This window comes from Rhinatrema bivittatum, chromosome 8 (assembly GCF_901001135.1).
Source record: "Rhinatrema bivittatum chromosome 8, aRhiBiv1.1, whole genome shotgun sequence".
Taxonomy (NCBI): domain Eukaryota; kingdom Metazoa; phylum Chordata; class Amphibia; order Gymnophiona; family Rhinatrematidae; genus Rhinatrema; species Rhinatrema bivittatum.
Window position 1 is genome coordinate 58803328 of NC_042622.1, and position 27141 is coordinate 58830468.

The 27141-nt window shown below is 41.6% G+C and overlaps 1 protein-coding gene across 1 annotated transcript; it reads left to right on the forward strand.

Annotated features, from left to right (window-relative positions):
* The first annotated feature begins 8245 nt into the window (after positions 1–8245).
* LOC115097897 (transcription factor MafB) lies at positions 8246–9448 on the forward strand. The gene has a single exon (XM_029614061.1). The coding sequence runs from the start codon at positions 8258–8260 to the stop codon at positions 9188–9190; it is 933 nt and encodes a 310-aa protein (XP_029469921.1). The 5' UTR covers positions 8246–8257; the 3' UTR covers positions 9191–9448.
* The last annotated feature ends 17693 nt before the right edge of the window (positions 9449–27141 follow it).

A 27141-nucleotide genomic window follows, 5' to 3' on the forward strand; every position in this document is an offset into this window, starting at 1 on the left:
ACTATGTTTGTGTTTGAACGTTTTGTAATGATTAAGGGACATCACTTTTTTTTTTCACTAGTTTGCATTCAAACAGCCTAAAGTGCGACCCCAAGTGGCCATTCTTGAGAACAGCACAACAAACAGGGAAAAGATGAGGAATAAGGGATTCACTGCACAGAGGAATCAATAATCTGTTAGTGGAAATTAAGTTAATTCATCTGCTGCTGCCGATCCTTATATGTGCCCCCCCAAAAAAAAGGAAAGAAAGGAATTCCACAGTTACAAACTTATTTTGTATTCATCACTAAAAATAAAGTAGGGTGCTTGTTGTATTAGTCCACTTGGATTATATAGAAATAAAGGATGACAAACACGTTGTTGGTGATACTTTTTTAATGAGCTAACTTATTACATTTGTGATTAGCTTCTGCTAGCTCCCCAGACCTCTGCTTCTTTCATCAGGTTCATGAAATGCATAAGTATATTCCAGACACTTTTATCTTTAGCTCATTTTGCACTGAGCCACTGACAGATTATCTTTCTTGAAAGCGAGCCACAGATGTTTTAAACTAGTACAGTATAATGGCGTTGCTTGTAACTTATTTGTTGACCTTAATTTCAGTGTGATTAACAATATACACGGAATGTCAAGAAGTTCTCCGAAGTCACGTTTTATTGGCTTGCATCTTCCTCTTGTGCCTTCCCTTGTAATAATTTCTACCGTGGCCTTTCTCACAAACATTGCTGCTATGTGGACCAAATTCAGTCTCTTGCATTCACGAAAAATCAAAATGGAAAAATAAACATTTCCACTAGGCATAGCCCAAGCAGCTCTTTGTGGTGAAAATATCTTTTGACTGTACATAATCAAATAAGGGTGGAAAGGTAGGAAAATCAGGATCAGTTCTCAGAGAGATTGAATTTCAATTTGTTGCAGTACTGAAATGGTTAAGCTTACAGAAGTATCCCCTTGGTTTTCACATGCAGGTCCCAGTAATAAAAAAGAAAGAAAGAAAGAAAACAACCTTATAAAGCTTTAAATAAATAAAAGACAATATGGACTTAATTATACTTCAGCATTATTATATAATATAGCATGATCCTTCTCCCCTAAACAGAAATTCATTCTCTCTGGGAACTGATCCTGATATCCCTACCTTTCCTCCCTTATTTCATTATATACTGTCAGTAGATATTTTCACCGGAAGGAGCTACCTGGGCTATGCCTGGTCAGAATGTTTACTTTTCATTTTGATTTACATGAATGCAAGAGACTGAATTTGGTCTGCATGGCAGCAATATTTACCAGAAAGCCCCTGACAGAAAATAATATTAGACTAGGCGCAGGAGGAAGATGTAGCCAAAAGTCAACCAAAACAAAACCTTGGACAGCTTTGTGATATTCCATTTATATTTTTCATGACGTTGAAATAAAAGTCAACAAAGTAGTCCCAAGTGACACCTTTATGCTGGACTAACTTAATACATTTGTCCTCTTAATTAGAAGTAGAATGACTTCTACAACCAAACAGATCCACCAGGGATTTGACTAGTATGCAAATTTTATAGCTGGTGAGTTTTACTTGTGAAACAATCCGGAATGGGAAGGGATCTAGAAAGGAGCCCGAGACAAGAAAGCCCCAGAGAGTTCACTTCACGAGCCACCCATGGCAGACTGGAGGTTTCCTCTCTCCAACACTGCTCCAGGAGCTGGAATCCGTTCATCGGAAGCTCATGCATCAGGTTGGAGATTAAATTGTCAATTCATGGCTATTTGGATCTGTGTCGATTTACACCCCCCCCCCCCCCACCACCACCACACACACACACACACACACACACACGCTCTCATTTTTAACCCATTCTCCCCAGGTCCAAGTTTAGGCATAGGCAATTGCCTAAGGTGTCAAATTATGAAGGCATCACATATCCAGGCCAAAGAGGAGTCTGAGTGGGCCGCACTGTGCCACGCTGCCTGTGGGCGCCACAGTCTTAAATCCGGCCCTGCTTCTCCCCCAAGGCACTGCAGGCCACCTGCGGGATGGGGGGAGCTTCCTTTTGCAAACGTCTGATTCAATCTAATTTTATATTTTCTTCTTTCCAAAAGTATGGCACCGTCCATTCTTTTCTTCAAACACTTCCCACCAGCAAAACAGCACACATAAGTGATCTGCCTTGTGGAAGCATATTCACAGATAAAAGTACCTGTTAATAATAGATACCCATTCTCTAGTTGCTTTTTGCAATGTGCATGTATTGTTCAGGGAAGTTTTCCTGACGCGCAGTGCTTATTTCATAATCTCTGGTTTAACTGCTTCTCTATTTGCATGCGGACACGTCTTATTTCAGGTCCCACAACCAAGTGCTGGTTTGTGATCCTATCAAACCAAAGCTCAGAAGCATTTTCAAGGCAAAAACCAGTCTTGATTTTATTTGCAAAACCACCCTCCTTTTCAACCACAGCACTTAATAATACTTAGGATTTTAAGATTCTTCCTTTTCTTTTCTTTTTTTTTTCTGTTTAAGCCATACGGACTTCTTTCCAAAATATTCCCCCCGCACATTTTACAGATCCACAGCTCGTTAAAAACTAGTGCCAAATCCAATTTCAATGGCACCATAGGTGAGGTGAAATGTTTCCTGCGAATCGTACCTGCCCCCCGCCCCCGCCCCGCACCGCTAATTGAAATGCATGGGGCAGCATTGTGCCTAATTTTCTCTATTAATAAATCCAAGCCTGGAATAGGAAAAACGTATTTCTCTTTTCAAGGACCTAGCAAGACTGCATAATTCCTGCTCGTCAAATACCCCTCAGCACCTTTTGCCCCTGCACTCTGGGAAGCTTTGCTTTTATTTAACCTGCAGGTGACAGCTCGCAAGATTCCTTGGAAGCGATTCCCGAAGTATCTTCCCCGAAAGGGGTTTTGCCAGAGGAAGCCTGAAGCCAGTGCAGGAGACCCTGAACAGCGGCCTGGCTGCTTTCCTGTGAAGGACTGAAGAGCAGCGGCCCGCCGCTGGATTTGCCTGGCTAAGCAGCACAGCGCTGGTTAATCATCTATTTGAGATTCAAATGCCTCAGAAAAGAAAGTGTTGATGTGTGTGTGTGTGTGTGTGTGTGCGTGTGTGTGTGTTTAGATTAGTGAAGAAAAAAAAATCCCACCAAATTTAGGGTGACATAGACAGAACCTGGAATTCTTTGTTGGGGTTTTTTTTTTTGTTTTGTTTTCTTTTTTTATTTATTTCTTTTTTTTTGCTTATGATGACAAAAATAGCTGTAGAAATTGTTTCCACTCCTTTGGAGGTTAGTCTGTGCAGCAGCTTTTCCTTCTGAAGGCACCGCTATGAGATGTCGGCGGCTGATTCAACCCTGGGCTAATTAAACGCAGTCCGGAAATATAGTTCTCTGGCAGTGAGGATGTCCCATTAATGAATATGGAGTACACATTACCAGAGAATCCAGGAAAGAAGTGGCAGAGAGCCCTGTCATGGTAGGTTTCTTTTCCTGTCTTTCAAGTCAGAACCACGATTTAGTGTCATATTTTTCCTGGTTGCTGCTTGGCTTGTTCAGTATTGCCCTGGGCTGGTATTATAAGTGCGGTGATAATTCACTACAGTCCTCCCGAAACAAAAAGGATCTGACCACCACATGCACAGACGACTAGTTATCCAGATCCGCATGGCCAAAAGCAGGCTAGAAGTAAAAGTACAAGCCATTAGTATTATTAATGCTATTGGTGATCTTGGGCTTTGAGAATCAGTTTCAGGAGATTTCTAAAGGGAGCATTAATAGACAATATTTATCAGCTACCTAATGGCCAACATACTATCCACCAGCACATAGCAAGCATTTATCAGCTGTCTAATGGACAACTACCCGGCATGTAGCAAGTGGTTATTTAGGGAAGCCTACCCAGAGCCGAAACTTTATAATAAAATGTAATTTACCTCTGAAGTGAAAAGATCTTTAGAGGCAAGATAGTCTTTTAAATACCAAATGCCAAGTACCAACCAATTCATGTGTTAGGAGGAACATTTGCTGATCAAAAAGAAGACACAATATAGAAGTAGTTTGAAGAACCAGCGAGGGTTATTGAGAGAGCGGGGGTCTTTAAATAAAGAGAAGGCGTGTAGTGTGGTTGTGCCAGGTTAAAGACGGGTGCCAAAAGATTCCCGGGATTTTAGCGATGTCCCCCTAAATCTCTGTGCGCCTTTCATCAGCTAATTTAAACACACAAACAACCTTTTTTTGCTTTCTGAGGCACCCGTTACCTCTTGATAGATGATTAACCAGCGCCCGAGCTGCTGCAGTGCTGCTTGCACGGGCAAAAAAAAAAATGTGCAGCCTCCTCGGTCCCTGCTAGGAAAGCAGCCAGGCCGGCGTGGGCAGGGTCTCCCTCCGTCCCCCCTTCTGCACTGGCTGCCTGGCTCCCAGCTTCTTCTTCAGCCAGAGAGTTCAGGAATTAGTTACAAGGAGCCTTCTGGGATGTCAAGTTCGAACCTGCAGGTTACAATTAAAAGCAAAAGCTTCTGAGAAACGCAAGGGGGAAAAAAAAAAAAGGGGCGGAGGGGGTCTTTGACGAGCGGTAATAATGAAACCTCGTTTCCTAGAAAAGAGAAATACATTTCGCCTAGTCCTTGCTCGGAGACATTCATAAATAATAATTTATTATAGCGCTCACCGCGTTCTGATTAGCAGCCGAAGACAAACAGGGCATAGTGCTGCAGGGGGGCTATGATTCAGCCAGAAGTTTTATTCCAGCTATTCGTCTTTAAGGCGAAGTCTGCACGTTTTCAAGGTAGAGGATGGGGTTGATGGACGGACACTGAAGTACATTGTATAGATCAGATGGAGCTGAATAAAATAGAAAAGAATAGTAATTTGCAGGCACCGGCGTTAGTCTCCAGAGGTTCATGGAAAAGGAATAAAGGTCTCCTAAGGAGGAATAGGTAACCTGGTTTGTGCTGGAGTAGCGGGGCACATTTGTGACCCGTTCAGGAGCTGGGGAGGGTGGCGTTGAAGCGCATTGTAGGTCGGATTACACCAGCCCTGTTTGTTTTCAGCGCTGAAAAGAACTGTAAAGTGAAAGCCTGGGGAGCAGGGGAAGGCGATAACGAGTGCCTGGATGTCCTTCCATCCATCACAATCGTAAAAGTCAGGGGTTTTTTTTTTTTTTTGTTGTGTTGTTGTTTTTTTTTTTAGCATAAGAATCGAGAACAGTTTCGCACTGCATTTCTGAGTTTGGATGCTAAAACAGCTCTGGGAGGAAGGCAGGAAGTAAAGACCATTAATTTGGGACCACACATGGAAATATTTGCAGTGAAGCTCCAGAAGTAGTTTATATAGTAGAGATCCCTAAATTATGATAAGGAGTCAAAGAAAGGGGACCAATACTGAAGAAAAAAAAACCTGAAAAAGGAAAACAAATAGAGATCGGAAATGGCTTTACCATTCTAACTAGTGCTTTTATCACTAATCCCCAACATCCCAAAGAATCCACTGCCTATATGTATTTTTGCAAAGACCAGATGGGAGGTCATGAATTTTAGAACAGCAAATGATGCTGGGCCTGGACAAATCAAACTGGCTAATGCATTAAAGAACATTTGATGTTTTTAAGAGGAAATGTCCTGAGCGGATTAAGCAAAATGTTCACATTTTTTATTACACGGTAGTAGTGAGGTTGCCATGTTAATCTACTTGAATGCACAGGTCAGAATTCAAAGAAGAGAGTGCTAGCTCTGGAAAGTTAGTCAAGAAATGTATTGAGTTAGTACAATAATACGGTTTCACTATTCATACATACATACATCACACACATATTTAGATTGGGTTTTTTTTATTGTTAACCTTTATTTCTGTACTATACTGTAGGGAATACTGAAACATAACCTGCATTATGTTGGAGGAGAATGGGTTAAATGGATCCAAAATTGCTACTGAATGGCAATTTATCTATCACACGAGACAGATGATCTTCGAAGGTAAAGGATCCTGCCCATTGTGGATAGGGAGTGCTCTGTGGGCAGAAGCTTCACGAGGCTCGGGGTTTTCTTTTTGTTCAGGATCCTCTGCAGTTCAGTTCCAAAAGTTATTTAACAAGCTACAAGTTGATAATTCAGTCTAATTACTGGCTGATCTTTTAATAATTTCTGTTCTTCCTTTGGCAACTGGTCAGCCACTTCAAAAAGAGATTACAATTCAGGTACTGTAGTAAATTTGCTGCTCCAGAGCATTTATAAATCTAAATAAGGCACTAGAGGTTAAAGTGACTTGCCCCAGGTCACAAGGTGCAGCAGGAAGATATGAAGGGCTGGTTTCCATGTTCTTAGCCTGGTGCTAACCACTAAACTACTCCTTCACGCCACACTAAGTGAGCAGCCTCTTGTATTTCCTGAAGAAGAAGTTGTTGTTTGTTTGCTTTTTTTTTTTTTTTTACTATAATGAAACACACTAGTAAAAATAATGTCTTAAAGGACTAATTTTTATTTTTTTTGTTAGCTCTCCTGGGATTTGCACTGAAAAATCAAGCAGCTACCCCTGGGTATTTAAGCATTTCAGTGTTGCAAAAATTAGAAGGTATCCTCCAGAACAGCTATTTTGCTACCCATAAACTTTCCCCAAGATTATTTCATTATGCTTTGTAATACTAATTCTCATCAGAAAGAGCTTCTTGGACTTTGCCTAGTGAAAATGTTTATTTTCCATTCTCACCTAAATGAATGTAAGAGAATGAAACGAGCCCGAAAGAAGCAATATTATTTGGGAGAAGGTCTGCGCTGGAAATTGCTGCTAGGACAGGCGCAAGAGAAAGATGTAGCCAAAGACTGGTACAAAACTTGAGTTAACTTTTTGATATTCCATTTCAATTTTTTTAATGAGAATTACAAGGTAATCTTATAACTGTGACATTTCTTTCTGTAACCTCATTTTCTTTCTTCTTTGGGGGGGGCAAATATAAGAATCGGCAATAGCGACATTAGCTTTTTTTCCATTGATTGGTTCTTGAATCCTCTGCTCAGTAAATCTCTTATTCCTCACTACCTTTTCCCTGCCTGTTGTGCTGAAACCCAGAATGGCCACTTGGGGTCGCACTTTAGGCTCTTGGAGTGGGGGGAAAAAAAGCGATGTCCCTTTATCATTACAAAACGTTCAAACACAAACATAGTGCAGTCCCCTCTGGGGTGATCTCGCCTATGCATGCAGTCACTCTCGGAGAAATACAAGACATTTTTTTTTCTGAATGTAAATGTCTGTGTTTCTGCTGCTACTTACTTCTGTCTAATTGCATTTAAAAGCAAGATGCCCAGAATGTATTGCTCCCTTTCCCACCAATGCTGTGCACAAATATCACTGTTGTTTTTATTCACGCTTCTGCACGTCTGCAGCAGACAGCGACAGTTCCGTTGGATCACACTTCTATTAGCAAATGACATCAAACCCGGGGCAGGAATAGGTTGAATTCCAGATGGAAAGGATCAGGGGAGGAGTCCTTTCTAGGATGATTTAGAGCAGAGGTCCAACATGATGTTGTGGAGGGGTTGGTAAGGGAGAAAGGGGGAGCCCTGAAGGAGATGGAGAGAAAGAAGAAAGAAACCCAGAAGAAACCAAAAGACAAGCAGAAAGAATTTCTGGAAGGAAATCTCAGTACTTTCATGCTCTCTGGCTGTCAGATTCCACAACTCTCTCCTTGTTCAGCCTAGATGTTATGCTAATGTGATGTTCATTTCCTTGCCATTGGACTACTGTGGATAAAGCCTCCCCCTTTTAGCTCTAGCTAACCAGAAGGGATATATAAGGAGCGAGGGTGCATTGTAAATTACAGCTCTGCCTGCTCCTACCAGTAGCTGCCAGGGAGGTGCACGAACAGACAAATAAACAGGGAGTGAGAGAGACTTTCTATCTACTAGAAAATTGCACATTCCATTTCAGTTCTGCACTACAGACAGAAAGAATCAGGACTTGCCAAAAATGTCCTTAAAAATTTAAATATCACAACCAGAATCAACAACCAAAACAAGTGCAGCTTGGCCTGGTGATGAACTGGTGAAAGCAACAGAGCTGGTGATGGCTTTCCAAATGGATTTTTTTTTTTCTAGTTTTGCAGCTAGAATCCTGAGCTCTTTTCTCCAACTACAGCAGACAGTTGAAACAAAGAGGGAGAGAAGCCACGTCCCATATTTTAACTCCCTGAAATTTCAAGGTGGCTGGAGCTGGGCACGCACAAAAAAAGACTTGTACGGTGGAGTGATTCCTGAAGAGGCGGCACCGAAAGCGATGGCTGGAGAGCTGACCATTGGAACAGATCTGCCAAACAGCCCCCTCGCCATGGAGTACGTCAACGATTTTGATCTCATGAAATTTGATGTGAAAAAGGAGCCACTGGGAAGAGCCGATCGTATGGTGAGACAGTGTAACCGCCTGCAGCCGCCAGGCTCCGTCTCCTCCACCCCTATCAGCACACCTTGCAGTTCTGTGCCCTCCTCCCCTAGCTTCAGCCCCACCGAGCAGAAGACTCACCTGGAAGACTTGTACTGGATGGCCAACAGCTATCAGCAGATGAACCCTGAGGCACTGAACCTAACACCAGAAGATGCTGTTGAAGCTCTCATTGGGCCCCATCAGGTACCTCAGCAGCTGCAAGGGTTTGACAACTACAGGCCCCATCCTCATCACCATCATCACCATCATCAGCATCACCACCAATATCCAGGAGTCAGCCATGAAGACCTGGCAAACAGTGGGCACCATCACCACCACCACCACCACCACCAGGCATCCCCGACTCCGTCAACCTCCTCTACATCTTCCCAACAGCTACAGAATACGCACCCACAGCACCAGTCCTCGAACAACGTAGAGGACAGGTTCTCCGATGAGCAGTTGGTCTCCATGTCTGTGAGGGAGCTCAACAGGCACCTGAGGGGCTTCAGCAAGGATGAGGTGATCCGTCTGAAGCAAAAGAGGAGGACCTTGAAGAACAGGGGCTATGCCCAGTCCTGCAGGTATAAGAGAGTACAGCAGAAGCACCACCTGGAAAATGAGAAGACTCAGCTGATACAGCAGGTGGAACAGCTAAAGCTTGAAGTGACCAGGCTGGCAAGGGAAAGAGATGCCTACAAAATCAAGTGTGAGAAACTGGCCACCAGCAGCTTCAGGGAGGCTGGATCCACCAGCGACAACCCTTCTTCTCCCGAGTTCTTCATGTGAGTGTTAAAGCCTCCTTTATCCTTGATGTCTCCATCCATCTGCCTGCTTGATTAGAGAGAAAAGGAAATGTAAAGCTGGACAAAAAGACATTTTTTTTTCTTGAAATTGCAGCATCCTGTCATTTAGATTAGCTGTGAAAAGCAGATGGAAAGCAAGGTGACAAGAATGCTCCAGAGCTCCTTCTCTTTTAGGCTGCCCGCCAGGTAGAGACAGAAAGGAAGGACACTTGAGACTGTACTGTAGAGACTGCTTGCTTTCTGAGCATGGACTTAAAAGGGAGCGGGAAGAAGCCATTGCTGAGATCCTGTCTGCTCCGTGGGAGAAAAGGACACACACTGAAAGGGACAATCCATGCAAAAAAAAATTAAAAAAAAGGTCAGATATTACTGCTCTGGAAGAGACATTATCAGGACACAGATGGGGACATTCAAAGCAACATCTCATCAGTTTTATTGCCTGCTTGATTATATAGAAAATATGAAAACCTGCATTAAAAATAGTAATCCTGCATGCTGGACATGTATGGTAATAATTTCTATTTTGTACCATTTTCTTGTTTAATCTTAGCATGTTGCTGCCCATCCATCATAGCCTTTGAGCTCTCTGTCCCTTTTATTTGATAAGAAGGTGTTAGAATTATAAACTTTTACTGCTTTTCCCTGCCACTGTCATTAGCTTGTAAATATTTGCTCCATCCATCCCACAGAAACATTTCAGCAGGCTGGTATAAGTTTTTGGTTGTTTTTCTTTTTTAATATGAGTAAAGAACAACACGGGCATTTTGCATTCAGAAAACTCCTTTGTATATTTGGTAGCACTTTTGATTTGTAATTCTGGTTTTTGTTGCGTTCGTTTTCATTTTGGATTTTGTTTCTCGATGCAGAGGGTCAGGAGTCTACTGCATTAGGCAACGCTCAATTAAAAGCATATGGTGGTCCACGGCTAGCAAGGGGGCATGGGCCCAGTGTTTAAAGAGGTAGTCAGCAATATTTGTCATCAGGACTTTTGCCGCATTTCTTGGGACATCTGTGTTTGCTTTTGAATCCCTTACATGCTTTTGAATCCCTTACATGCCCCATGTAATCAGGAGCCAGATCAAAATTCCTCTCCATTTGTATTTGCAGGGAATTACATTTTACTCCTGCTTCTTCCATAAAGGAATGGAAACAAATAAAGAAAATAAGGTGATACCTTTTAATGTTTTTTTTTTTTCTTGAATATTTTTCCATACTGTGCAGATTTTTCGGGTACTGTACGAAAAAAAAAAAAAAAGGGGGAGGGCTGAAATTGTATTTTTATTTTAGATTTTTATATTCCGCTTTTTGCACTTTTTTAAAGCACTTCAAAGCGGATTACACTCAGGTACTGTAGGTATTTCCCTGTCCCCAGAGGGCTTACAATCTAAGGAATGTTTGGAAATGACTCAATTTTAGCCATCCCAGCTGCAGGCTAGCCTCCTATCCTCCACTATATCCAACATGTGTTGAATACATGCATTGTGTGTCACTTACATACATGGACTTCAGTCCACAATTTACAGGCCTAAAAAATGTTGCAAAGCAGTAGTTTGGCCCCTGGGCTGGTAAAAGCAATCCTTTTCCAGAGTAAAGAGGTTCGAGGCACCAAAGAGGGTGGAGTGGACTCAGGAGTCACATCAGGAAATATTTCTTCCCAGAAAAGATGGTGGACGTCCCAGTGGAGGTGACGGAGGCAAAAACAATAACAGTTCAAGGAAGCACAGAGGATCATTAATTGCCCAGATGCGAGGGGAAAGTCAGAGATGAGCTACGGTCTATGGCTCTGTACCTGGAAGTAACCTGGGATCCTTAGTCTGCTATTACATTCTATGTTCCCAGGTTTTTTTAATGGCGGAGAGCGGCAGTGAAAGTCGCACATGCCTAAGCTCCATCGGCAAGATTTTAAACAGCATCTCCAAGCGTGTGGAAATCTGACAGCTTTAAGTTGGTAGCCCTACTTTTTATTGGACTATTTTAATACGTTGTTTGATTAGCTTTTGGATGCTGAAACTCCCTTCCTCGGGTTCCTACAGATTGAGCAGGTCACAGTAAAAATAAAGATGACATTGCCAGAAAATGCAAGTAAATCACAGGTTCCATTACAATGTGAAGAATGTGAAGGCGATGGAGGAAAGTGTGTGTGTCTGTCTGTGAGTGTGTGTATGTGTGTTTGTGTGTGTGTGTTTGTGTGTGTGTCTGTGTGTTGGAGGGGGGTTGATGTGTTAGAGAAGAGGCTGACAGAGAGTCAGTTATATTATTTCTGGTACTGACTTAAAAAACAAGTTTTTATTGTATTTTTATGTGAATTCTGAAGTGTTTGATGAAATGTCTTGCGTTCCTGAATTGTTCTGAAGTTCCCTCTCAGTATCCTGATTGTAAGGTCATTGGCAGTGCTCTGGTCCCGAAAAATATCTCCCTATGGGAGGTGTTGCCTTGTTCTTCTTTCTGATGTGTAATCTTGTGGCTGGGCAACTTAATTCTGGCCAGTGGTAGATGTTCTGTGGTATGTAGAAGATATTATTCCATGCAAAAAATGTGAAGAGGGAGGCTACGTTTGTGAAACAGGCCAGAAGCTGAAGACAAGGATAAAACTTACGCACAGGCACAAAATTACACAGCACAGAGAAGAGCAAGGCAACACCGCTATGGGGGAACATTTCTCAGGACCGCTGAGTCAATGACCTTATGATCAGGAAACTCAAAGGGAAGTTCAGAATAATCTAGGAGCATAAGACATATGAAGCTAAAATGATTAAATACCTCAGAACCGACTTAAAAAAAGGACTTTTTAACTCACTATCAGAAATAATTCTACTGCCTTTCTGTCACCTTCTGATCATTCTTCCATATCAGCACACATACACACACACACACACAACACAACACACACCCCCTTTTCCCCTCCCCCCTCACATTTCCATTCTAATATAATATGTGATTCATTTCTATTGTCTGGCAAATGTCATCTTTTACAGTGTCCTGCTCATTCTGTTGTGCCCTGAGGAAGGGAGTGTTATCTCCCTAAAGCAATTCAATGAATGTATTAAAAAGGTGTCACCTTATTTCTTCTATATTTGTTTGTTTATTTTCCTTTATTTCTGTGCATTCAAATGAACTAATGTAGCAGCCTCATTACTTTACATAGCTGGAGACATATGGAGCCCTCCAGTCCAGGATTGTTAGAGGCCTGGATCATTGGGGGGGGGAGGGGGGTGTCTGATATTTTATTAAGATCAAGTTCCAAACAGGGATTTGGGGGTATGATACTCATGAAACCTTTGTACAAAATATGTCCTATGTAATGCACTCTGGTACTTTCAAAAGGAAAAGGTCAAGATTCATATTCAGAGGCATTTAGCCAGATAGCTTACTAGTTATCCAGTTAACTTTAAGATAGCCGGCTACATTCAGTAGTGTGGCTGCACTCCTCCTGAATATACCTCCAAAGTTAGCTGGATAAGTAGATCTGGCTAATTTTGCTATCCTGCATATGGACCCCATCAACTCTTTCAGGCTACTGTATTTGAATTACATCGGTACTGTGACCTTTTGAGTGTGATGTTCAAATATTAAAATTTGAAACTCTTCTTCGGAGCTCCAGCTCTCTAACGGTGCTGAGTGAATGCCGGCCTGCTGCTGTTGCCTTCCTATTCCAGCACTGCTCCCAGAGTGCCCAAGTGGCCAAACCCAATGTACACTTTCTAATCCAGGTTGCAGGAATGCTCCCTGACTGCTAGGAAGCAGGGTCACTGCAAGTGCTGGCACCTCTCCTAACCTGCTCCCTGTCAGTGGGCGACCAGGATCCCAGCTCTCAGTGCCTCGGATGAAGGTCCCCGTATTCTCTGCTTTGTGCTGCACTCATTGAGTGTGGGTCTTCAGGGGTATCATTTCATTTCTCACTACTAGACATCCCAGCCAGCATAGCTGCCGTTGTTGTACATCTCAAGTTCCCCTGTCAAGTTATTCAGCCAGGGATAATTTTGCAAATGCACTTTTTTTTTTTCTTTTGCCAGCCAAGGCTTCCCTTTAAACAGTACTATATCATAAGAGTGAAATGTACTTTACATTTTAGCCATAGATGAAAAAAAACGGAAGAAAGCCTTGGGCACATCTGGCTCTGAATTTCTCACACGTGTAACACTGAGCTAGTATTTTAGAAGTGAGAGCAAACAGTGCCCTACTTTGAATGCAGACTAAAGTTGCATGGATGCCATGTAGGAAGAGAGGTCAGCAAACATGTTATAATAACTGATATCTTTTATTGGGCCCAACCCAAACTGTTTGTGAAGGCTTTCGAGTGCAACGCTCCCTTCATTGGGTCAATGCGAAATGACCCGGGGATTGCATTGATCTGATGAAGGAAGCGTAGCTCTCGTAAATTGGTCACAAATGTATTAAGTTAGCCCCATAAAAAGGTATCGGCCACAACTTATTTCTTGACCTTTATTTCTACATTTGAATTTAGAGGAAGCACAGTGCTTGGCAGTAATAAGCACCAGCCTACTTTAAGAAGGTTTAAAGCATCCGATTGACCAAATTCTTAGCAAACTGTCGTCTGCTGTAGTGGATGCTATGAAGGATGAGAAAATGGGGAAGAGACAATCTGGTGAATATTCCTGATATTCTAATCCTAATGTTTCTTTTTTTATTGGCAGGACAATTTTCAGATCTCCTTCCACCCCTCACCCCAGGGACAGATTTCAGATTTTGCCACCCCTAGGCACTTTTGGTGCTTTCATACCCCCCACCTCCTGTAAGGCAGCGAATCTTAGCCATTCTGCCGCAACCCTAAAAGTTTGCAGCCCTAGGTACAGGCATAATGGATGCCGACTGACAAACCCAGGGCTGGCCCCCCTCCCCCTCGTGTCCCCCTCTCCCTGTGTCCCCTTCTCCCCGCCATGCAAGTCACTTTTCAAAGGGAAACTTCCCATAAAGTTTCCCTTTGAAATTCCAGCAGCAGGCCAGGGCAGGGCTGATTTTTTTAGCCTGCACGTATTTGGGGGAGGGGGGGCGCAAGCTTACCCCACACCCCATGAGAAAAGTACACTGCTTGAGGACCACATGCATGCATTGAGAGAGGCAATTTGAAAAGGGGCTTTCTCCATGGGTGAATACCCATTAACCTGTGGGAATCCCTTTAAAAATTCCCTCCAAAATGTATAGCATTTTACTGGGTAGGAGGGAGAAGGTTCACTGGATAGAACTTTGACAGATTTACAGACTTAGCTGACCACTCTCCAGTGGCTTGTATTTGTACGTGAGGGAGCACCACAGGGATCAGCCAGTCCTCTCTTTCTACAATTTGCATATTTTTGATGAGGCAGCGCAAAGGAAAAAGCAAGTAAGAGAAGCCTGGCAAAGGTGGTTGATTGGTGTGTAACTTCCAAACTAAACTGAATCATCTTTACTGCCGAGTAGACTGAACTGCACACTTTCTCGGAAGCAAAGGCCTCTGCTTCACCCTCTTCCTTCCCTTTCTTTTTGTCCAAAGATGTAGCAGCAAAAAAAATATTCAGAATCGAGTCCTGCTGAGCAGGGGCATTCAAACTTTGTGAAAACAGGGGGCACCATCTGGCTTGACAAGCCTAATTCAGTTTTTGGTTAAATGGCTCAGGTCAGTGCAAAATTCCACAGGGGGACCACCAATGGCGGTCCATCAGACGTCTGGAAATCCCACAGATGTCATCTGAGTCTGTGGAGTTCTGTGGAACTGATGGCGACCGAGTCTATTGCCAGTTGATCTGTGCATCATCTTTATGTAGGAGCCACAGCTGGTCTCTGGTGCCGCAGTTTGCATATCGTGGCTACTGCATCATACTGTAATCAAATATTTGCTTTTCCTTGGTCGTGTCCTGAGCCTAAACATCTATAGAAATATGGGAGCTTTGAGCAATCTTTTGACATTATGACCTCATTCTCTTCTCTGCACAATCAGTGAAACCTTTTTTTTGGGAATAAATGTTCTTTCAGTTATTGCAATTTTGAAGTTTTGTTTTTTTTTTTCCGCGGGTTTGTTTCCTTAGGCTCCTGGCGGGTTTGTTTCCTTAGGCTCCTGGCACTGCTGGCCGGATGCATTATAAGTTTTTATTGGTTTATAAATTAACAGTAATAATGAGATTGTATAAACAGCCTGGTGCTTGCAGTTTTAAATATTGTGGAAATTAGTCCTGCATCAGAATTGATCTTTTTTTTTTTTGTTTATTTTTTACGAATTCAACTATGTTGAAATCAAACGTTTAGCATCAGCAGAAAAAATGATTTTATTTCTTGTAAAGCTTGGAAGGGATCAATTTCAAACTCAGCTTGTTAAACCTGCTCTATTGTGGTTTTATTCAGACTGGTTTCTGATTTTAGTTATTCAAATGGTTTCCTATTTTGCTTATTAAAATCAACGAAATGACGTTTAGTCTTTTCTTAATTCGTTTGCCTTCTCATGCTTTTGTGTCTGTCTCAACTTTTCACGGCCATATTGCAGATTCCTCATACACAGCATGAAACACTTCAGTGAGGAAAAATGAGCAGATTTCTAGATGCCAGGTTGACATTGTTGCTCAAGAGTGCATTTCACACTTGCAAAATTAATTGTTACCATACCTTGTTCACAAAGGAGCCTGCTTTACAAAAGCTTTTTCTGTATCCTGCTCTGTAGTTTTTAGGAAAAAATATCCTTGAAAGATAAGGTACTATGAATTTTTTATTCATGGGTATATAATAGAAACAGATGAATTTCTAATTAAATTACACATGTAAATGTAACATATTATCACAGCAGTTCTCAAAAGCCATTTACCCATGTTAAGTGCATGTAACTTGGATAAAACCTATGGACAATTCAACAGCATATATTGTAGCAATTTTCAAAAGCCACTTAATGTGGGTAAAGTGCATTTGCACACGTAAAACCCAATTTTAAGTGTGCAAATACATTCGAATATCAGACCTAAATAGTTTTCTAAACAGGGCCATGGATTATCATTCATTTAGCTGTCCTTATAAATAGGGAAAGAAGCTATACATGGTTGTTTACAAACTCCTGTCTCAAAAGGGATCCCGCTTTCCATTGGTCACCCTGTGCCTTTTAACTAATTTTGTAAACGGGGACACTAAAGATTGCTTTTAGGGGCTTTACAGTCTGCCACATCCTTTATTTGAGAAAGGTGCAGTTTGCTTGGAAATTGGTTCTAAAATAGATTGAAAAATAATTAGACTAATGTACCACAGCTACCAGTGTTTCACCCTATTTGAGAACAATCTGTTCTGGACTCCATTGCCTTTCATTCTATTCTTAAGCTTCTTTTATGTTCCTATTTAAAAAAAAATATATCTTATGTATCTGCTCTCTTTGCTATAAGAGGTTTTTAAAATCCGGACAAAGCTCTCGTTTGTAAATTTCTCCTTCTTTATGGTTAAGTCATGCTAGAGCTGCTTATGCCTTTTTGTTTCCCACGTGCCTGTCTCGTGCCTGCCAGGGGGAGTAATAAAGTCCCAATTCTTGGGTTCAAGATGTTACAAATGGGAAAACAGAAAGAGCTTTCAAAACTCCAACCATTTCTTTTCTTCTTTAACAATGAAATACGACACAGAATGGAAAACAGAGATCTCAGTAGATTTATTTTTGCTCTAATTGACAAATCGGCTTTCTAAAAAAAAAAAAAAAATGTTTTATCATTGCTGTTTCTTGATAAATGCACACATTGTAAAAAATAAAGAGAATCATACTAAAACTGTACTCTCTGTTTCTGAGCTGTACAATTGCATTAGTGTTTAACACTTTGTAGAGCCAAATTTTAATATCCCCAAAGCCATAGCAAGAAGGGATAGCTGGAGCGAGAAAATACATATAGAGAAATAATAATTGTTATTTTAGCATTTATATCACACCCTATACCTGGACACTTTTCACAACAAATTACATATAGGAATGTGTCCATGCTCAAAACAGCTTAATTTAAGTGGATGTCCGAGGTAATGGCAAAAGTGACATTCCCTAACATCGTAGAGAGTGTCAGTGGCAGAAGTAGGGTTTGATCCCTGCACTTCTGGTTCCCAGTAGATTTACAGTATATTTGTTGAGAGAAGATATATGTGAGATAAGCAATGTAGATACAGATAGACACACTGATATAGGATAATGTAATAAGGTGTGCTTACATCTGCTGTTAGCGCACATATTTATGATATGTAAATAAGTTTTGTATTTATTTACTAGCATTAAAATTAGTACGTAAACACAGTTATCACAAAAAGTTAACTACACCTTCCCAAGGTGTAGTTAACTTTGTTATATTAACAGGTCTTTATATGGCTTAACATGCATTATTTTCCTATGCGTTAATAGATAATGAGATCTTTTGCATAGTTTTAGCATCTCATTAGCATAGGATTTTGCAGTAAAATGTTTGCAAGCTAATGCACATGAAAAGCACTGTTAACTAGATTGCACATTATACCAGCACTTTTAGGGCTCTGTGAACTTGTGAATGTATTAGCCTACTTTAGTGATTGGTTTCATAGGAAAAGAGAGAAAGAAAAATTCTATATTGGCAATTGAAACAATACAAACGTTATCTAGAGAAGCTTCAGTATTCCAGTAGGCCACAAATTACTAATTCTTTCAGTATAGTACATGCTTATTTGCTTATATTCATGCACAAAATAAACGTTTCTCACGTGAATGCAGGCATCATATTTCAGTGCTCCCGTATCTCTTATTATTTAGAGGCATAAGAAACCAATATAGAAAATCAGAGGGACATAGCAAAGTATGTGAGAGTCAGTGACCAAGGTTGTAAAACCGCCTCAAGTCCCATCTGTTGGCACACATTCCTCTTCCTGTTTCCCCAAAGCCTTCTGCCTCCATGGATAAAACCTTTGGAAATCAGACCCTAGATTAGCAAAACTAACAGTATCCTGGGAGCAGACTGACACAGAGAAAGTGAGCAGCTGGTATTCCATACTGCTGGGGGAAAAAAAGTTGTGAGTCAGGGTTGCCTTTGACTTGAACTTTGTAATTAGTGGGTTTTGCTTAGTCCTTCTTTTTAATATAATGTATTCAAATTATGGCATTAATCACTGTTTGTTCCTTGGTCAAAAAGAAACTTAAAGCTGGTTATCAAGCTTAATTTCATCATTTTGACCATGAAAACACTCTATGATCAATGTGTACTAAAATTCTTAAGTCTCGGATAATGTAGACTTAAGGTCAACTGGGTATTCTTGAGTTGCTTCAGTCTGTCATTTGGGTCAAAACCAGTAACTAATTGCAAAGCCATAGGTCAGGCCTACAGTTTTTGGCCTAGTTATTAACTACTTGGATAATGATCTCTGTCATCCCTCTCCCCCTTCCCCTCTATCCCTCCCCCACCCTCCACTTCTGGTTGGCTTTCTAGGCTTGGGGGTATATGGTCTCTGCCAAGCACCCAGCTAGAGAGATGAAACGGACACTGCTGTGTACTGAGGCTCATGGGAGAGACAAAGTAACACAAACTTAAATCTCCAGGCTGACAACTTTCTTGAGAGGCCTTCATTGTGTAATTAGAAGCCTTTTTACTTTTATTGAGTGGAAAAGGGGAAAATTAGGGCACTATCCACTGACCCCCCCTCTCTCTTTTTTTTTTTTTCCTTTTTTTACCTTCTGTCTGCCTCTCAACCTCCTTCTGCCTGCCCACTCTTTTTCCATTATAAACGGGCCGATACAGTAAAGTCCGCTGGAGAGCGGACGAACGCCCGCTCTCCCGCGCGCACCGGCCCTTTGCCGGTGCGCGCGATTCTCTATTTAAATTAGGTGACACGGTAAAAACGGGGAAAAGGAGGCGCTAGGGACACTAGCGCGTCCCTAGCACCTCCTTTTTGACAGGAGCGGCAGCTGTCAGCGGGTTTGACAGCTGACGCTCAATTTTGCCGGCGTCGGTTCTCGAGCCCGCTGACAGCCACGGGCTCGGAAACCGGATGCCGAAAAAATTGAGCGTCCGGTTTTCGGCCCGACAACTGCGGACCGAATTCAAAACATTTTTTTTTTTTTTTTACTTTTCGGGACCTCCAACTTAATATTGCTATGATATTAAGTCGGAGGGTGCACAGAAAAGCAGTTTTTACTGCTTTTCTGTGCACTTTCCAGGCGCCGGAAGAAATTAGCGCCAACCTTTGGGTCGGCGCTAATTTCTGAAAATAAAATGTGCGGCTTGGCTGCACATTTTACTTTCTGTATCCCGCACGCATACCTAATAGGGCATTTGCATGTTGAGGGCGCTATTAGGTGCCGCGGGTTGGACGCGCATTTTCCTCCCCTTACTGAATAAGGGGTAAGGGAAAACGCGTGTCCCAGAGCAAGCTAACAGTGCGGTCCATTGCAGCGCACTGTACTGTATCGGCCTGAAAGAAAGGTAAAACAGGTTAGGGCACTACAGCCTGGAGAAGATATAACGAGTGGGTAGAATAGGTAAATAGGCAGCAGTTATTTAACCTTTCAAATAAGTCAAAGAGAACTCATGCTAACAAGTAACAGATTTTAGACAAATCGGAGAAAGTATTTTTTCTCACAATGCACGATCAAGCTGTGGAATTTCTTGCCAGATGATGTGGCCATGGCTATATCCTACTAGGAGCATTATTGTTAATATTAGGGTAGGCAACAAATTGAAGTAAATCAATAAAAAATAAGGCAGAATTGGGAAGTCATGGCTTAACCCAGGGCCAGACCGAGCCAGATCAGAGCACCGCCCTGCGCAGGACAGAATGGTGCCCTGAGGGGGGGAGAATCGCCCCATTTCTCACTTTTCCGGCCCTGCCACCACTGCTACTAACCCTGGTGTGAGCCACTGCCACTACCACTATGACGATGATCTTCCGCCACATGCAGGGGGAGGAGGGAGGCAACTAGCACGGGAGAGTGGTGAGGATTCAGCCTCGGGCGATTTTCCCACTTGGCCCACACCTTAATCTGGCCCTGCTTATTCCTGGGAGTGAGAAACAAAAAAATCAATCTCCGTTTTGGGATCTGCCGCATACTTCCAAAGACGTGGATTGGCCACTGTTGGAGACAGAATGCTGGGCTCAATGGACCTTTGGTCTGACCCATCATAACATTTCTTAAGTTCCCCTTCCTGACCGTCTTTCCTCTTTCTTATGCTCTGCCCCAGTACAGCCTGTTTCTTTCATCCTAACTCTGGTCCACATGTCTCACTTTCCCTTATGCACCTTTGCAGATTAATTTACTAAGTTTCAGCTGCAGGGCACCAATCGTTCTCCTACTGTTCTCATGGTAACCTGCCATGCTGAAAATCTGAGGACAGTGAAAGTGTAGACCTCGGGAGGGAGTAAAAAGTGAAAGCATGGCAGCAAGAGTGGAGTGGAAGAGTAACCTAGTAATTATTATAGCAGTGGGATGAGAATCAGAGAAGCCAGGATCCAAATTTCAATTCTTCCACTGACTCTTCTTGGGAACTTGGCCAAGTCTCTTCAGCCTCCATTGCTTAGGGTTCAAACATACAGACCGATGCAATATCAGCTCACATAAAATGGGCACTCGTCATTGTGCGCCCACTCTCTTAATGCGCACCCAGCCACCTCTCCTAGGTGCGTGATGCTTTATTTAAATGAGAGATCGTGCTAAAAAGGATGTGCTAGGGATAAATTGTGCAACCCTAGCATATGCATAGCATCAGGCATCCAGGAGAAGTGGCTGTACGCCAGTTAGGAAAACAGACACTCAATTAATGAACATCCGTTTCCCAAAAGCATGTTTTTACCTGTCACAGGTGTGACATCTATATAATATAGGTATATAAAACACGCACGTATTCGAATGCAACGTTGTGTCAAAATTTCAAAGCAATCGGTGAAGAACTTTCGGAGATTTAAGATTTTGAACAAACGAACATTTACATTTTTATTTATATAGATGATCTAAAGTTCTCTTTCATATAATATCAATTCAGTAACTTCGCCATTAAAACCAAGTTAATGCCTCATTTCCTGATTTATAATTTTATCAGGTTTAAGGCTTGGTCCACTGTTCTTTCATTTAGTGCTTCTCATTTATTGCTTGCTCATTCTTTCTAGGTGCTACACGGGTGTGGTTTCAAAATCAGGTCCAGTCATTTTGCTTCTGGTTTCCTGAAACTGAATAGTAGTTACACTGACCTCGGTTCCCACCACCCCCGTCTCGCCCCCCCCCCCCCCCTTAATCGTTCCTACGTGCACCTGCCCATGTCCTACTGTAAATAAGTTTCATATACTAAATATCCCAAGTGCACATGCCAACTAACCTTGTATATTGGTTCTTTTTGTAACGCTGCCTGTCTGACTCTCCTCTCCTCTACTTTGTATATCACCCAGTTAACCCCTCCCCTGTTTATTGTAATTTCCTTTCCTTTCCTTTCTCAGTTATTTGTAAACCGACATGATGTGTCCTACGAATGCCGGTATAAAAAAAGTTTTAAATAAATAAATAAATAAATAAATAAATAATAAACCTTTGAACAAATTAACTAGCACATTGTAGTTACATCAAACCTGACCTTTTCCCAAGGCTAGATTTAAGATTTTGGCGCCTCCAGGCAGAACGCCATGGCCGCCACCCCTTTGGAACTCTGCCAGCACATGTATCCTAAAGCGAGCAGACGCAGGCTCCTCGTTGGCCTGGATATTTGCCACCATCGAAATCTGGCACCCTCAGCAGTTGCCTGTGCCTAAATCTGGGACTGCGCATGTAATTCTTGGACAGCATTTGTGGAATTAAATTCTTGATTGCTGTATATGTTCTACAGATAGGACTCCTTGGAGGCTATGATGCATTTTATTGGAACAGCAAACAAACCGGACCGCCGCTGAACGACCTCCTGTAGTCGATCTCCTGCCGGCGCCATTTTCCGTACGGAAAACGATTTGCGGCAGGAGATCGTTTTCTGGACCCCCGCTGGACCCCCAGGGACTTTTGGCCAGCTTGGGGGGCCTCCTGACCCCCACAAGACCTGCCAAAAGTCCAGCGAGAGTCCGGAACGACCTCCTGCAGTCGAATCGTGTTGGTCTATGGCCGCCGCCATTTTGCGCCGCCATTTTGAAAAATGGCGCCGGCTGAAGACAACACAATTCAATTGCAGGAGGCCGTTCCGGACCGCTGCCATTCCAGACTGCCGCTGGACCCCCAGGTAATTTAAGGCATTTGGGGGGGTTCGGGATGGTGGGGGATTTAATTTAAAGGGTCGGGGTGGGTTTTAGGGGGTTTTAGTGTGCCGGCTCATGATTTTCATGATTTTCACGATACTTTAAACACCCAAACGTCAACAATACAATTCCCTCCCCCTCCCAGCCGAAATCGATCGTTAAGACGATCGAGGACACGATTCACATCTCTACTATTACCCCTTACTGAATAAGGGGTAAAGCTAGCGCGTCAAAAATACGTGTCCAATCGCGGGTTAAAGGTGCGCTCCAGTACTGTATCGGCCTGTTTGTGTCTTAAGTTTAAAGGGGTATCAGTATGTAGACATTGTCCAGATTATTGTCCCAGTAGGTGAGGTATCCAGTTGGTTATTGGGGAGCGACTTATTGTTGAGATCCAGAAAACTGAGATCCTAAAAATCAGTGGCCATAATCTTGACATTCTGCTAACTATGGCTAAGCTAGGTTCTGACTGTGTAAGCCTTTCATTTTTTTGTTAAAGATTTGGAAGTAAAACCTGACTTCCGTTTGAGTTTTAATCTTGTACCTCTCAGGTAGTCTGTAATGCCTTTTGAAAGTTGCGATTAGTTAGGAGGCTTTGTCCTTTTCTTGATCTGAAGTCAATTAAGACTGCGAACCACACAACAGTTATCTAGCCTCTGGACTACTATAATGACCTATGCACGGGCCTTCCTTAGTGGCTCATGCATAGGCTATAATGGCCAAAACATGGGCCTATGTCAGGTAATGTGAGAGCAGAAGCATGGTGGTTTAAAGTGGTATTAATCACTATCAAGAAATAAATAAATGCTTTGTTTTCTGGGTGGTCATGGAAGAGATGTGGCGTTAATTAGCGTTTGAAAACTCTTTGAACTGGTAAATGATTTCACATTGAATGCAATGGTTTGATTCTGCTTGTAGCCCATTGCATGGCAAGAGGCAATGGATTATCTAGTTTGAGCACTCTTCTGTGTTCTGATACCAAGTTCAAAAGAGATATTGTTTACTTGATAAGTACATTTGTTTTGTGCATTTCATAAGAACATAAGATTTTCTATACTGAGTCAGACCAAAGGTCCATCAAGTCCAGTATCCTGTTTCTAATAGCAGAGAATCGAGGTCACGAGTAACTGACAGGATCCCAAAGGATTAGTGTACAAAGGTGTCTGCTTACATTACTTTACCAGGATAGACTGCAAATAGTCCAGATTGTGGCAGCCGGGGTGGTATCAGGATGTGTGATAGATGGATATCCATGACTCCTATATTACATTCACTGCATTGGTTTCCAATTAGTGCATGCTTCCAATTTAAGATTCTCTCATTGGTCTTTCAGACTATAAGAGGAAATGGCTCCATGCACCTTAAGAACGAAATTGCAATGGTCCACCCCAAAATGCCAATTATGGCCAAGCCAAGAAGCCCTATTCTGTTCTTTCTTTTCAAGAGGTAAGATCAGTAGCAGTTCCCTCCTTGTGGAATTTGTGACGCCTTGCCATTAGAATGGAGAAGAATTATTTTTCTTTTCAAAAAAGGTAAGCCCTAGCTTTTTTTCCTAAAGTGGATGGTACAGGAGAGGTTGTGCTGTTTGTTCCCTTTGAGACTCTCATAGTGAGGCTGACAGTTATAATTTTTGGAGCAATTGTTGCTAAGATAAGGTATTACTGTTAATGTTGGGTACTGATGATTGGAATATTGGCAGTCTTTTGTGCGGAGGAGGCTTTTAGGTGTACTATGGCTCATAGGTTGGTCCAGCATTACTACTGATTTAAGCAAAGTCAAAAGGGCTAAAATGATAAAATGTCATAATTGTTTGTGTTAGTTTTATTTGTTTTTTGGTTTCATGTGTTTTGAATTTTGTTATTTTATGATTTTTGTGGGTTTAATTTATATTATATATTATTTATTTTAGATTTGAGTTGTTGGTTTTATGTATTGTAATTTTTTAAAACTTCTATACTCCAATTTGGGTGACTTTGCTATGGCCAGGAAGGCAGTTTAAAAATACCATTAAATAACTATATAATAACACAGTGGAACAGAATCTGTAATGCTATGTTTTGCATCTAATTTTCCTGCTGTTTTCCCTCCTTAAATTTGCCTGCAATATTAATCCTGAATAAAATTAACATTTTCAAAATTTATAGGTTTATACTTAATTCATTCCAGACTACAGCATGTCTGTGTGAGACATGAGACAGCTGGTTTAAGTCACATGATGTCTGACAGCCAATGAGGTGGTAATATTTTTCCAGACCTCTATATCTAGCAGAACTGCAAGAATCACAAATGTCTTCTCAATTCTGTCCCTCAGTAAAACACCCCATTCTTTCTCTTTATTTATTATCCCTCTTCTTCCTCCACTGCTCTAGTTTTCTTGAAGAAAACTAAGGCCTGACCGATTTCCTTTTTGCTTGCCTCCAGGAGCTTTAATATATATCTTCTGTTTAGTAATTTAAGAAAGCCAAGTAGAGATTCATTAAAAATAAATAAACTTGAAGAAATACAGTACAGGGGACAGAAGAACTGATAATTACAACAATAGCAGATAATATGCTTTCAGTCTATCAACTCTAGAACCTTTGCTCATATCCATAAAAAAAATAATTAGCTAGATGGACTTGAGGAAAACCATAGCTTAACCCTCAGAGCCAGCAACAAAGAAATGGATTTCTTTTGGCTATGCCAGGTATTTGTGGCCACTGTGAAAGACAGAATGCTGGGTTCAATGAATCTTTGGTCTGACTCAGCATGGTATTTCTTATGTATTGCTGATCAAAAATGGAAAATATGCTCAACTCTGGTCCAAATATCCAAGGGCCTCATTATTTCACGGTTTCTTTAAAAAAAAAATAAATAAAAATCTAGCATATGAGTTTTTGCATGATGACACTCACTGATCAGACTGGCAGTAAGTTCATTCTAGCTATTTTCCATGATTGGAACTTAGCAATGCAAACAAAAAAAAATGTTTTTCCTCTGAATAATGCCTAGGTGGAGTCCAGCATTTTTACAGCTGGAATCCCTGCAAACAACAAAAACAAAAACATAACCCATTGCTAATCTAGAGTTGCCACCTCACCCCAGGTCAATTGATTAGGCTGATTCAGTCCTTGTTTTGCTCCATTGCATGCATGGATTTGTAGTTTTAATTTTGTTAGAGCAATCCATGGAAACATTGGAATTGCAATTCCATGCATGCAATGGGGTAAAGCCAGGGGTAAAGCCATGCATGCCAGGACCGGCATCAGCCGGCTCAATGTGGCAAACCCTACTGCTGATTGCACATTTTCCCCAGATATCACCAGTAAACAGCTGTGCAGACAGCATGAATTGGTGCGGTAAAGATCTATCCAGTAATGCTGACGCTGCTTTTTTATTTTCCACGCGCTTTGCTTAAGTTCCAGCTCTAGAAATAGAATTTTCATTATGCTCTAAATTTAAAACCCAGAATGCTGAATGCTTTTTGCATACGTCAAAAGAAAGATTTCTCCCAGGGTTCACGGCTACTGAGCAGTCCCCTAGTTCCTCTGTAATTTCTAACCTTACTTTTCACGTCCCATTGTAATCTACAGTGACACAGGTGGAGGTTGGGCGGGTTGGTGGGGGGAGGACTTGATAGGCATAACTGGGATCAGATAGGATCTTGGGACCACTCACTATAAAACAACCATAACAAGCATAAAAGAATTGTAAATGGATACTGAGAAGAGTCCATAGTTCTAAAGCCGCAAATTCATGAACATTTTGAACAACAAAATTGCTATCAAAAAGGTGGAAGAAATACAGATGATGCCTCAGTTTACGAATGGTACTGTTCAACTTGCGCCTCTTACAGGGTTATTGCAGCTTTTGAATTTTTCCTTTCCTTTGCTAAAGAGGAGATGACTTTGGATGAGAAAGTAGCCAGCTCTGCAGTCAAGTCGCTGTTGGAAGAGCCAAATTAATATATTGTTTTGGTGTCTACGTGTACAAAAAACAAAAGACAAATGCTGTTCCAAAGATCCATTGGGGACAGCTGGAAAACACACTTTAAAAAGAAAAGGCTGTAGGTTCTGTCTGCCTGGCTCCATCTGCACCTTAAGCAGCATCTTGTCCATAGTCTTGTGCAAGCGGCTGACATACTAGCAGCCTGCTTGCAAATTGTTGTGGGGTGGTGCAGCTTTCGCCAACTCTACCCCTCCCCCTCCTTCTCCACCCCCACCCAAGGCTGTGATTTATGACCTCATAAACAAAGAGGCAGTAATAGAAAAGGCTTTGTAGATCAGAAAACAGTTAGTGAAACAATTAAAATACTTTTATTAGGATGACTGCACTTTTTTTTTTTTTTTTACTTATGTCTTTCTATTGGACTCCTAATGAACTGCATTTCACAGAAGTGCCTATAAATCGAAGAGAATTATTAAAAATGTCATTTGGTTGTTTATTCTTTTTTTCTCTCTCTCTCTTCTTTATTCAGTAGTCGAATTGCCTCCATCTTTTCTCGGTTACCTTGAGACTTTGGAATCCTACTACAGGTTCTCCCTCTTTCACCGTAGGATTTAATATAAAATATTTTGTGTGAACAGAAAAGTCTGGTGAAAAGCCATGAAGACAACAACATCCAGAAGAATCAGGGAAACATTGATTTCTTGCAGTAAATGTCAGACAAAGAGGTTGAATTAGCCCAAGTTTGAAACTTTGGGAGCAGAAGCACCAGTCATCACGGTCTCAGTCATAGCATCTTACATATGTATTCATAATTTAATTATTTAAAAATTATGCCGAAAAAAA